General features: G+C 40.4%; 1 protein-coding gene across 1 annotated transcript; it reads left to right on the forward strand.

Moving 5' to 3' along the window:
* The first annotated feature begins 8,334 nt into the window (after window positions 1–8,334).
* On the forward strand, window positions 8,335–10,355 carry LOC140937457 (uncharacterized). Its single transcript, XM_073387029.1, has 2 exons — window positions 8,335–8,459; window positions 9,613–10,355. The coding sequence occupies exons 1-2, from the start codon at window positions 8,358–8,360 to the stop codon at window positions 10,222–10,224; spliced, it is 714 nt and encodes a 237-aa protein (XP_073243130.1). The 5' UTR covers window positions 8,335–8,357; the 3' UTR covers window positions 10,225–10,355.
* The last annotated feature ends 1,211 nt before the right edge of the window (window positions 10,356–11,566 follow it).

Genomic DNA, 11,566 nt, shown 5'->3' on the forward strand with positions numbered 1-11,566 from the left:
ACCAAATAGCGAAACACGCCAGAGTGACCCGAGTGAAAGGGCAACACTGTATATTAGGTCGGTAAGGCTTACATTAGATTTTCTACCCGTCACTGTGTACGGTATCAGTAGAAATCCTAAAGTTCAGACCGGAAACAATTCTCACTGAACATGGATAAAAGCAAGTATACTTCAGTCTTACTTGAGAGGCATTTCTCGTCCGGTAACACCGCAGTTCCTGTAATTTGGGCAATCAGCTTGTATTAACAGTCAAGAATGTCACGTACATCTACCTTTTGGCTAGCATGCACTGAGTATAGACTAGTCCCTTATCTCCCTTCATGTGAACAACACTAGGTTTAACATATATAACGCCACAAAGTTCACTACACTCAGTACCTTTCACGGACATTACTCTTTTCCGCGACGGGAATAATCCAGGTAAGCCCTTCTGTACTGCCCTTTTAAGTTTTGCTCCAGCATACTTAGGCTACGATCGGTACGTGCGCAATGACATCTGTGTTCTTTCCTGCAATGATCCTCTACTTTTCACATGCGCGTAGAATTAAACACAGGATCCTTTGCTGTAGAAAATTTATAATCATGTTTGATTCGAGCGACCGGTTCATCGAACAATTGCTCATGCACTTGCTGAGTGTCGGCTCCTTCAGTTTTGCTTCAGGGCATGGCAGAAATACTGCATCCTTTCCTTACTAAGTTTAGACAGATTCTCCGAGGAAATATTGATCAATATTTCTTCGAAAAATAATGCTTTCGTTCGAGTTTTTACTCCGACTATCCGCCATTTTGAAACTAGACTTTTTAGAAAGTCCGGGAAAATCCGGTAGTGCCAGGCCCCTGCGCGGTATGAAATTAGGCAATTGTCCATCCTAAGCATGACATGTATGAGGATTTTCATTAACCCAGGAAACAAAGTGTAATAATTGAGAAAACTGCATTTCAAAGGTTCATGGCAAATACATGGACAACCACATGGAGTCTTAATTCGGTTTTTAAAAGGTCGGGGGCAGATTTAGTGACAACTATGACTAGTTTAGATTTAGAGAATCGACAAACGAGCATAATTTTGAAACGTAATTTGCATAATGCTAATAAATACAACAATTTACCGCTAAAACCAAAATCGAACTTTCTATATGGGGGAATTCTCCAACTCACCCCAAATCCCGGTTACTACCCAATGAGATATAGTACTTCAACATTATCTGAAAGTTAGTCTGGTGTTCTTGCGAACGCTTGTAAAACAGATTGATTATTTTGAGGTTATTTTGCCCCAAACAACCGCTAATTGACCCAAGGGTCAATTGACACGTGCACGTGACCTTAGTTTTATGCGTCGATTTGAGCGCGTTAAAAAGGAGAAACTAACAGGATTCTTGTTATATGTACCTGTTTTAATGAATCGCATGCAATCTTCAAAAGGAGAGGCCGTTCAATGGGTAATTTCTGTTCTTGAGATCTTGTAGATGGCAGCATGGCGTCTGCGAGTGGACCTAAGTCTAGGTCTGTTTTCCCGTGACTGCGAAATCAGAATAACATCAAGAAATAATTCTCCCTCGAATCTTCGTAAATGAATCAGTTTTGCAGTGCCTTACCAGAGATGAAAAGTGGGCCGAATAGGAAAACATTCTAGCGCAATTTGGATCCTTTGTGGGACGCAGTGTATTGCTGAGCTAAAGGTGAGTAAACAAACGTGGGAAAGTACGTTACCTTTGGGTGACCAGCCAGTAAACGATAGTCTCAGCGAAAAATAGGATTCGCAAAAATCTTGCTGATGTATATTTAACAGTTTGTTACTATAAATTTACACCTGGTTTCTCTAAAACTTTAAGCAATGCATATCTGTCCAAGACTATAAGAATGTTTCGAAAGATCCACCCCTAAATAACCGTGGGCTACTCCTTTTTCCCCATCACCGATGTGCACTTCCTTTCCACTGTCTTTTGCATGAGGCTTGTATGCCTTTAAACTGTTATCGACGCCTAAAACTGGTCGTTTAAGGCCTGGTTTAAGAACTTGACTGACTTAAAAAACCGTCGCGAACATGCGCTATTATTGTTGGACTTTGGAAGCTTTAAGCCCAAAATGATGGTGCAATGTCGAGAAATTTGCCCGGGTCTAAGACAGGGAACGGGTACTAAGAAAGGGACGGTCTCATTAGCAACCCCTGGACAATCTGGGCATGCTTGCCTTCTGTCACAGGGGCAACCATTAAGGCCAGAAATGCCACCCCCACCCGCGAGGATTGCATGGCATCCATCATTTGCTTTTTCCACATCATGACCTTCAATTATCATTTATTCTAATGCGGGCTTTGATCGTTGGCACCTTCCCATGCAGAAGTCTAATCGTCGCACTGTTAGACCATGAGAATCTCTATTATTCCATAAATGCACCATTGACTTTTCCTTGTTCAGCTTCCGGTAAACCGATACCCCGAAGAAAAAATAGCTTTACAACGACTCTATCCAGGCCAGAACTCCTGATATCAACAAATATAACCCACCCCCCTAAAGAGAGCAACCTTTCCCCGAATATTTCTCTTGACGCACCCCATCCCTTCGTTAAGAAAAAGTACGAACTCAGTTCACTGGACAAAACGCCCTTGTGAATATACCAAAGCTATAGCCGTTCATCCGACAAACAATCTCAGTTTCAACAGGTGTGGCGACGTTTCCAGTTGCTGTAAGATTAATTCGACACCTGCAACAGACACTGTAAATTAAATAGCAGCCACAACGCCCTTCTTTGAAACCGTCAGGATGAGACATTTATAAAAGACTTAACAGGTGTGCGCGGCGGTTTCCTTTTCTTCCTTCCCTCCCATTCTAGCACTCAAATTCTGACCCTGATATTCTAGTAGTAATCAACCGTTCCTGAGCCGATAAGCACAAGGATACCGGTTTCTTGCAAAATATGCTGTGACATCCGTTTGCTCATCCCCCTCTCTGCCTTCGGCCGCTGATTAGGTTTGGTGCTGTGCTTTGAAATAACTTTAGGAACGAAACATGATACGTGAGGGGCGTGTCCGGCCAAGGGCAAGTGACTCTCGGTGGTGAAGACATATACTGAGCTTGTCAGTATTTCGTGAGCTGTACCACGTCGCGAAAATAGAACAATCCAAAGAAAAATAAGACGCCTTTCTTTTCCCAGCCCCGCAGGTTTTTCGCATTACTTTTTACTGCACAACTGCTTTACTATCTTGGATTGTACCTTTTGGAGCCGGAGCGAACATGGACGCCCTTGGGGTTAAGTTTCCTCTTCATTTTCGGCACCTGACTAAACGCAAGCGCTGACTTGTGCGCCTAAGCTTCGTTTGCACTGAAGTAGCAGTATATGACCACGACAGACTTGCTGCTATCCTTGGATTGAAACCGCAGTGGGCAAGAACAATTTCTTGAAAAAAGCAAACTGTTTCCTCTTTAGCAGACATGGAGAACAACTAGTAGGACTTAAGCAATGCCATTGCTTAAGTCCTACTAGACTTAAAGAGAGAAAGCATGATGATTAACGGCTAAACAATACAATTTCATGTAACTTTTACACAAAATTAAAAACTTAGTTGTTTGCAGAACTGTATTTAACAACAAATTATAGAAATTTAACTAAGTTTGGATCTCACAGATAAGAATTGAACGGAAAAAACTTTTGGGGTTAAAAAGTCGATGGTTTACTGGAAAATCACTTACTGGACATACAATAGCAGAGATACCATGCCTGCAATTTTCTGTGCAATGCACCTTATGACAAGTCTGACTAATCCATTGGTAGCCCATGCCTTAAAAACCGCCTTGAACCTTAAAATTTAATTCATTTGCCTTTCATGCGTAGTGCAAATATATCTTTTGAACACTCCAGGGTTGGGGTAAAATCAGAAGAACAGAACATTCAGTTACTGTACCACTTTTAAAAGTGGGACAGTATGTTTGCTAACCATCTTAGTTAACCACTTTTAAAATATGACAAAAGGACAGCTGGTCATACAGGAAATAATAAATTTACTGTATCCCGAGAGCTTTGGTTTCTCGTGCACTTATTTTTCGCAGGAGATAATCGATAATTGGCTGGTCACGCAATCGGAGGTGAGTAACTATACAGAATTAAATTCTGTATGCAAAAATAGCAAATCAGGGTCGGGAAGTAGTATTTCCTGTCCTAAACAGTGTAGAGAAATGAACAATTTTGGTCTTAAATAGGGTCGGGGTTTGCGGGCCTTGGGGGCACACCTCTACCCAAACTTCCCTTGAGTGCCCCCCCCCCCCCCCCGTCATCTGCTTACTTTACAGTATTCTATTTTCCGTTTCCTTCACCAAGTCGACGATGACGTGTATCTAATCCAGTTTCAGGAAAAACGGAGAAATATTATTCTGTTAGATTTCATTCTGCGTTAAATTTTGGCGGCAAGAAAGGACTTTGTTCACGACAATCCAATGTATAAATGTAAACTAGCCGAGGAGAAATTTTATTTTGTTCCGAACTCAGGGCGCGGATGAAATACTGACCGATTTCCTAAACAAGCGCCGAAAAAGCAAGGTTCTAGTGGAGTCCGGGGGCTTCCTCCCTCTGAAATTTTTTTTGAATTTCAACTACCAAAAGTCTTCTGAGTCATTCAGACAGGATGTTTACTGTCTGCCAAAACCAATTGACAGATTTCAACTCGGAAATTTTTCTGTTTAAAATAGTTATATATTTATTATGAAAAATCTGACCGATTTCCCTAAAACGGTGGTAACCGGTGTGGATCAGCGCTCATCATCTTATATATAAACAAAGGAAAATGAAATTTAAACTACGGATAAAATTGAACTACAGTTTGCGTTGTACACAATGATAAGTTTGGGGAGTAATAATATAGATTTAGCCAAGCCTAACTAAAGCGAAGCCTTTTTTATATACTTAACATTTCACCTTAAAAAATAAACTTATACTATACTTATAATATTCATATACTACACTTATACTATACTTAACTTTAGGAGTCAGCCATTAACGTATGAGGAAGGGGCTGGGTGATTTCAGAAAAAAAATATATATAACTCATTAAAAATTCGTGAAGAAAACACAAAAGAAATTAATGTTTAACTAGTGTCTTTATATCTGATAAAGACACGGCTAAACTTTACGTCCAATTTTTTAGACCAAAATAACTCCAAATCTATTTATTAGTGCAAGAATGAGTTGATCTTTATCAAGAGATTTTGAAGCCGTTCAAAAAACTTGCAGTAGCGTATTATCAGGTTTAAAAACACACTTCTGCTAGTTTTTTCAACTGTAAAAGTATCATGTTTAAACTCTTCACTGGTATGTACGGACATGCAACAAAATTGCTTTAAATCAAACATATACCACAACTCTAAACAACGGACCACTGACTAGAAAAGAAGTGGCTTTATTCCATTGAAATCCATGGTCAAATCTTTTCTGTACTCAAGCTTAAGGGAAACGTACAGAGTTCCTGGTCTAAACTTAGGTCACAAGTCCTCCAGACAGTCAGACAATGGATAACGATATTCCATTTTTTTTTCTTTTTCTTTTTCTTTTTTTTTTTTGAGACGCTAAAAACTGATAAAGAAAAAGCAAAACAAAAATTCTTCGGCGTCTTGAATTCATTCCATGCCAAACGTTGCACGACAATTTTGATTAATAAAAAGTCTGTTATAATCTACTTTTCTCACCATCGAGAATAAATTAGAACTGAATATTACAACAGTGTCTCCTTGAATTCTAAGAAATTTCAAAACATTGGGATTCCGGATTCCTACAGCTGTATTCCGGATTCCAAGGCCCAGGATTCCGGATTCCACAAGCAAAAATTTCTAGGATTGCGGAATCTGGATTCCCTCACATGGGGAGAAGGATTAAAAACTCCAACGGGCTGGAAGCAAACAGTTCGCTATTTACAAACGTCGCTAAGGATATGAATTCGGGACGACCCATAACAAATCCACATACGGGGTCTGAGCGAAACTCGAACCCGGGACGGCTGGAAACGAGTCCGACGCACAAACCACTAGGTCACGCTGCCTCCTTAAAACAATCCCCTACTCTCACGTAAGATGAAAACCTCGTCCCCAGGGAACGGATGGGAGAGGATCCTGGGGACGAGGTTGGTAAGATCGACGATTTAAAGATCGCCCATCTTGGTTTCCACTGCGCCGAGGGAGGAGGGCTTTGAGGTGTACATCGTCGACGCAAAATCACACTGTGGCCATCTATCCCGATACGATAGAACCCTTAGTACGCTTGCCCTAACCTGAGTTCAACTTAGTGTTTTCTCTCTCCGTAGCTTCTTTGTGTCACCCTGTGGGCACATGCTTTGAGAGGAGAGCCCAGTTAGTGCCACCTAAAGTTTCTCATCAAGTTTCTTTTTCACGACGTCAGTTTTTTCTGGCACGACTTTTTTTTCACCACGACTTTTTGTTTTCGCCTCGACTATTGTTTTTTACGACTTTTTTTTCGCCACGACTTTCTGTTTTCGGTACGACTTTTTTTTCGGCACGACCAGGAGAGGTCGCCGCTGACCAATATTATTGTAGTGGCATGGAGCACATGGTCATCGTAATTCACTACTGCAACCAATATCAAAATACAGAAATCATAACTTAAAGATACCACCGACTTTATAAATTTTATTGAAAACAAAAAGGTGAAAAAACAGACATTTCTTGTTTCGATGGACGTCACAAGTCTTTACACAAAAATATACCACAGAACGAGGGCATTGGAATTGTCTGTAAAGCATATGAAACTTCTACGAAGACAACCCTTCTATTCCTACACATTACCTGCGGGAAATGCTTAAACTACTCCTCAAAGAAAATTCTTTCCAGTTCAATGGAAAACACTAGCTACAAACCCATGGTACTGTAATGGGCACAAAGATAGCAGTTTCTTTTGCCAATATTTTTATGGCACATATTGAAACAACAATTCTAAGCAGAACCGTTTTTAAACCTACAGTTTGGAAACGCTACATCGACGATATCTTTTCCCTATGGGACATAAGTAAACCAGACATCGAAGCCTTCATCGAACAAGCAAACTTACACCACCCAACTATCAAATTCACGGCCGAAATATCTGACACTGAGACTGTGTTTTTAGACACGGTTGTATACAAAAGCACAAGATTCAAGGAAAATCTATCCTTGATGTAAAGACACATTTTAAAAACACGGAAACCTTCCAGTACACACATTTTACCTCTTGTCACCCGCCGAGTGTTAAAAAAGGATTTGTCAAAGGACAAGCCTTGAGAATCCTACGAACAAACTCCTCAAAAACTACGTTTGAGGATAATATTTCAAATTTCAGAAAACGTTTGATTGACAGAGGCTACCCACAAACTATGATAGAAAACCTTCTATCACATATAAAGTTCACAGAGAGGGAGTCTGTACTCCTGAAACAAAACAACGAGAAGCAAAAGAATATTGCCTTTCGTGACACAGTACCAGCCCTCAGTGTCTACTTTAAAAGAAGTTTTAACGAAAAAATGGAATCTCATACAAAACCAACCGTTACTTCGCCAAATTTTTAAAGAACCACTCATCATTTCCTACAAGAAAGGAAAATCCCTAAAGGACATGGTCGTTAGAGCTAAAATATAAAGGGTTAACACAAGGTTTCACGCCGGTATAGATGTGCGGCCTGTCACCCTTTGCATTTTCTCAAAAAAAAAAAGTCGTGTCGAAAACAAAAAGTCGTGCCGAAAAAAAAGTCGCGCCGAAAAAAAAAAATTGTGTAGGAAAAAAGTCGTGCTGAAAAAGAGGAGTCGTGCCAATAAAACAGTCGTGCCGAAAAAAAAGAGTCGTGCCAGAGAAAACTAACATTGTGAAAAAGAAACTTGATGATAAAAATTATGTGGCACTAACTGGGCTCCGTAATAAGTGCCCCCTTGGTAAATTTAAAACCAAGATGACCACCCATTATGTAAGCGCTTGGTTTCGACGGTTTTACGGGAAAATAGGACACTGTTAACAGTCCAAACGCCAAGCGGCGCTTTCGTTTACGGTTTCCCTAATCACGAGAACGGTGGAAATGGTAAAAAAAAACGGACTTCTACGCTATTCACAATGACGACTGGTAAACGAATATCATAAATGACGTGATACAAGAGTAAAGATAATGCTCGTACGTGATCTAAAATCAGTTGACCCGAAGTCACTGCATAAAGCCCAAACGCGTTCCCATGGGCCGCGATACTCTAGCCCACTAAACGCCCTCTGGGAGGGAACGAGATTTCACGCAGCCGTCAATCATGTAAAAGTTATCCAATCAAAAGTCAAGACGTTGTCACTGTCGTCATTATAAGTATATTCCATGTTTAATTTTCCCCTTTATTTCTGCTCTACCGCATGCCAGAACGATTCGTTCCCTATAATCTGTTTCATATAATGCTAGTGTTGATCTTCTTAGCTGCACTGTTCTCAGTGCAGCATTCTTCAGCTGAGACCAAGGTAAGAAACTTCTAACTCTATATTTCACAACCTGCATAAATGTATATGCTACCACAACATTATAGCATGGAATTCCTTTATGGTCTACTGTGCATAATCCTCGAAGGATAGCTCTTCAGAACTGAAGGCCCTTATCTACACGTAGTTAAGTTATCAACTCTCGCGAAAATTATCAAGATATTACGTAAAACAATGAAACTATCATAGTTGCTATTAGTTGCAGACTTGATGGGTTTAGTTTTAGGTACGAAAATTACCTTTCTTCGTCGCACTTTTCAGTATACACACCCGACCCAACAATGAGTTAGAAACATGTTACATTAAACGGTAAATATTTCTGTTGTTCACTATAATATTTCTCACAAAATCGCGAAATTTAAAACTCCCGAAACAGCCTTTCAATTTTCGTTTATAAAGTTAGTGGGGACTGAGAAATACCCGTTTCTCTTACAATCGAAGGCCAAGACCTTCACATGATCACACTGAAATAGCCCACGCAACACGTAAAATATATCCAATTACCCTGACACACGCTTACACCTTAACTGAATCTTAAGGGGGGGGGGGGGGGAGGGGGTACTTCCAGAAAAATTTAGTGCGGGTGTGCGGCACGCTTTCTGAAACCCTGTTATTTTCCCTACCCTATTTCAGACCTGACGCGTGACCGGAGCGCGCGACAAAATGTTACGGCACGTACACGGTTGACGTAAACATTAAAAGGGAAATGGTCTTATCGCCTAATGAGGAAGAAGTAGCTTCTTCTAAAAAACACACCCAATTCAAGACTAGCATGCACAAACCATACCCTATTTCAGACCAAAATGGTCGACATTGATACCCTTAGTTTCAGACCAAAACGGCTAAAAAAACATACCCTTTGGCGCCGCACGTATATAGCCTATATAAGGGAGTACCCCCAACATAAGGGCGCCACAAATCACAAATCATTTCTCTGTCAAGCATATTTAGTCCAGCTGAAACTTGCCGACGCAAAATTTCCGATGCGAGGAGGACAGTTTTAATACAAGTAAAGAAATTTTTAACAACAGAATTGTTCAACGCAGTTAATGAAGCCTAACACCCATAAGTCAACAACGCGTAACGCGTACATTGTAATTACAATTTCCACTAAAACTTATACTTTTTGTTCCAGGAAAAAATTCCTTACTACCAGCTGTTTACACCCATGAAGTTAGTGAATGCAGCAAGCTTTATCTACCATCAACATACCGTGACTGCCACTAAACTGACCTTCCTGAGCGCACCAGTGAATTACGCTCGCCTCATACAAGTGCCACTCATTCCAGCAGAAACGCTAAACGCCGATGCAAACCTTGTTATAAAAATGGTCATCGGGACTGACATTAATATCGGTCAGGGAGAAAGCGATCCCTCGTACGTGATTTCCGACGGTCAGTTTTTTGTTGGTGTTCATATTCGCGACAAAAACAATTACAAAAATGCGTCTCCTTGTGATCCACTTGAGGGAAGCAGCGGCAACACAATGGGTAGCGATCGTCGTTATGGCTCGCCTTTGCCGAAGCCTGCCGAGTTTTACTACCCGGGAAGGGTCGAGACCAAGCTAGGTCTGTCTGACCGGTGGGGAACCTGTTTTACTTCCCACGATGGCGGCTTCAGCAGTGAAATGATTTTCCAACACAAGCTGAATGCTCAAAAAGGCCTATTTCTGGAAATATACGCTGATGCCAGCAACGAAAAAGTGGGCATCAAGTACATTGAAGTGAGCATTGTGCGGGAAAGCTGACTGAAAGGACAAGCCTAATTCATCCTATGTTACTGAAAAGCGATTGACATGATTCCTTAGTGAAACAGAGAAATAAAAATATAAGAAAAGAAATTTGTAAAAGCCGATGCAGACCTGTGAAAGCTACCTAAACTCAGTTGTGATTCATTCTTTAAGAATAGTATGATTGGGAATACATAATAACTATGATTTGCAGTACAATTGTTGTTAGCAACTCAATGACGATTTTGGAAAAATCCACGTTCCAACTGTGGCAAAAAATTCGGCTAAAGCAGAAACGAAAATCGCATTTAGTTCACTTTCCCTCAGAATAACTTCAGTTCAAAAATAAGGGCGACTTCTTGTTTCACCCAGGTAAGGGTTGGTGTTATCAGTCCGCAATATCCCTAAATTTAAGGACAGGGCCAAGTGGTGACGCGACACTTTTTAACCAGTGAGAAGGCGCGCTTGTGTTTATCAACAAATAAATCAAAACATCGCCCCAGTGATCATTTTCAAAACAGCGGACGGAGTCGGACAGAATTAAAGATGAGCTTACAGTATTCGTCTAGGTTTCACATTTAATATTTCAAAGAAAACATTTCATGTAAGAGAATAAGAACATTAATCATTGCAAGGAATCATTGGGGTGTTCGAACTGATTCCGGACCGATCGCAGAGCTCGTGGGCTTCAATGGCGTGGCTTGCAAGATTTTTGATACAAGCAAACTGGTCCCGTGTAAAAATAGCCTTATAAAGAGAGTGTGAAAATTTGTTGAGATCGCACAAAACAAGATTAGTACTACCTATTAACTTCTACAGGTCAAGAATCAAAGAACCAGTCATCATAACCAGAATAAAAAGTAGTTCAAATTTATTGATTTTTCTTGTTTGTTTTTTTGTGTTGTTTCGTGTTGACTTCACGCATCTGGTGCTTTCTTTGGTTGCTGTAGTACCTGCAATGTTTTAATTTTATCCCAGATAATCAGTGCATGTTCAATGAGTAGCGAAATACATCATTTACAGTTGAAATTTGCCTTCTTTCTTTGATTGTTTTTTTACTGGTGGATGAACATTTTGAGAATCAAACAGCATTAAATCTTTCCAGATTTGGTGAATTTCAGAAACAAAGCGGTTAGTATCTACCTTGCGCTTGTGATCTTCAATTTCATCCCCGCAAATTCGGCAAAGTGAGGCGAGATGTTGGACTTGAATATCCATAACGCTAATAAAGTTATTTTGGCCTTGAAAAGAAAAACGGCAAAGGCTCGTACTAATGCGAAAAAAAGGTAATAACACGGCTCTGTGAGAGACCCGGGAGTGGAAAACGTGCGTGTTTTGGACCTCGGCCGATTCAAAAATT

This window comes from Porites lutea, chromosome 1 (assembly GCF_958299795.1).
Source record: "Porites lutea chromosome 1, jaPorLute2.1, whole genome shotgun sequence".
Lineage (NCBI taxonomy): Eukaryota > Metazoa > Cnidaria > Anthozoa > Scleractinia > Poritidae > Porites > Porites lutea.

Bases quoted from the DNA above. Each gene is read 5' to 3' on its own strand.
- LOC140937457 (XM_073387029.1), top strand. From the start codon at position 8,358: ATGCCAGAACGATTCGTTCCCTATAATCTGTTTCATATAATGCTAGTG. The intron at 8,460-9,612 runs GTAAGAAACTTC...TTTTTGTTCCAG, and splicing joins ATTCTTCAGCTGAGACCAAG to GAAAAAATTCCTTACTACCA.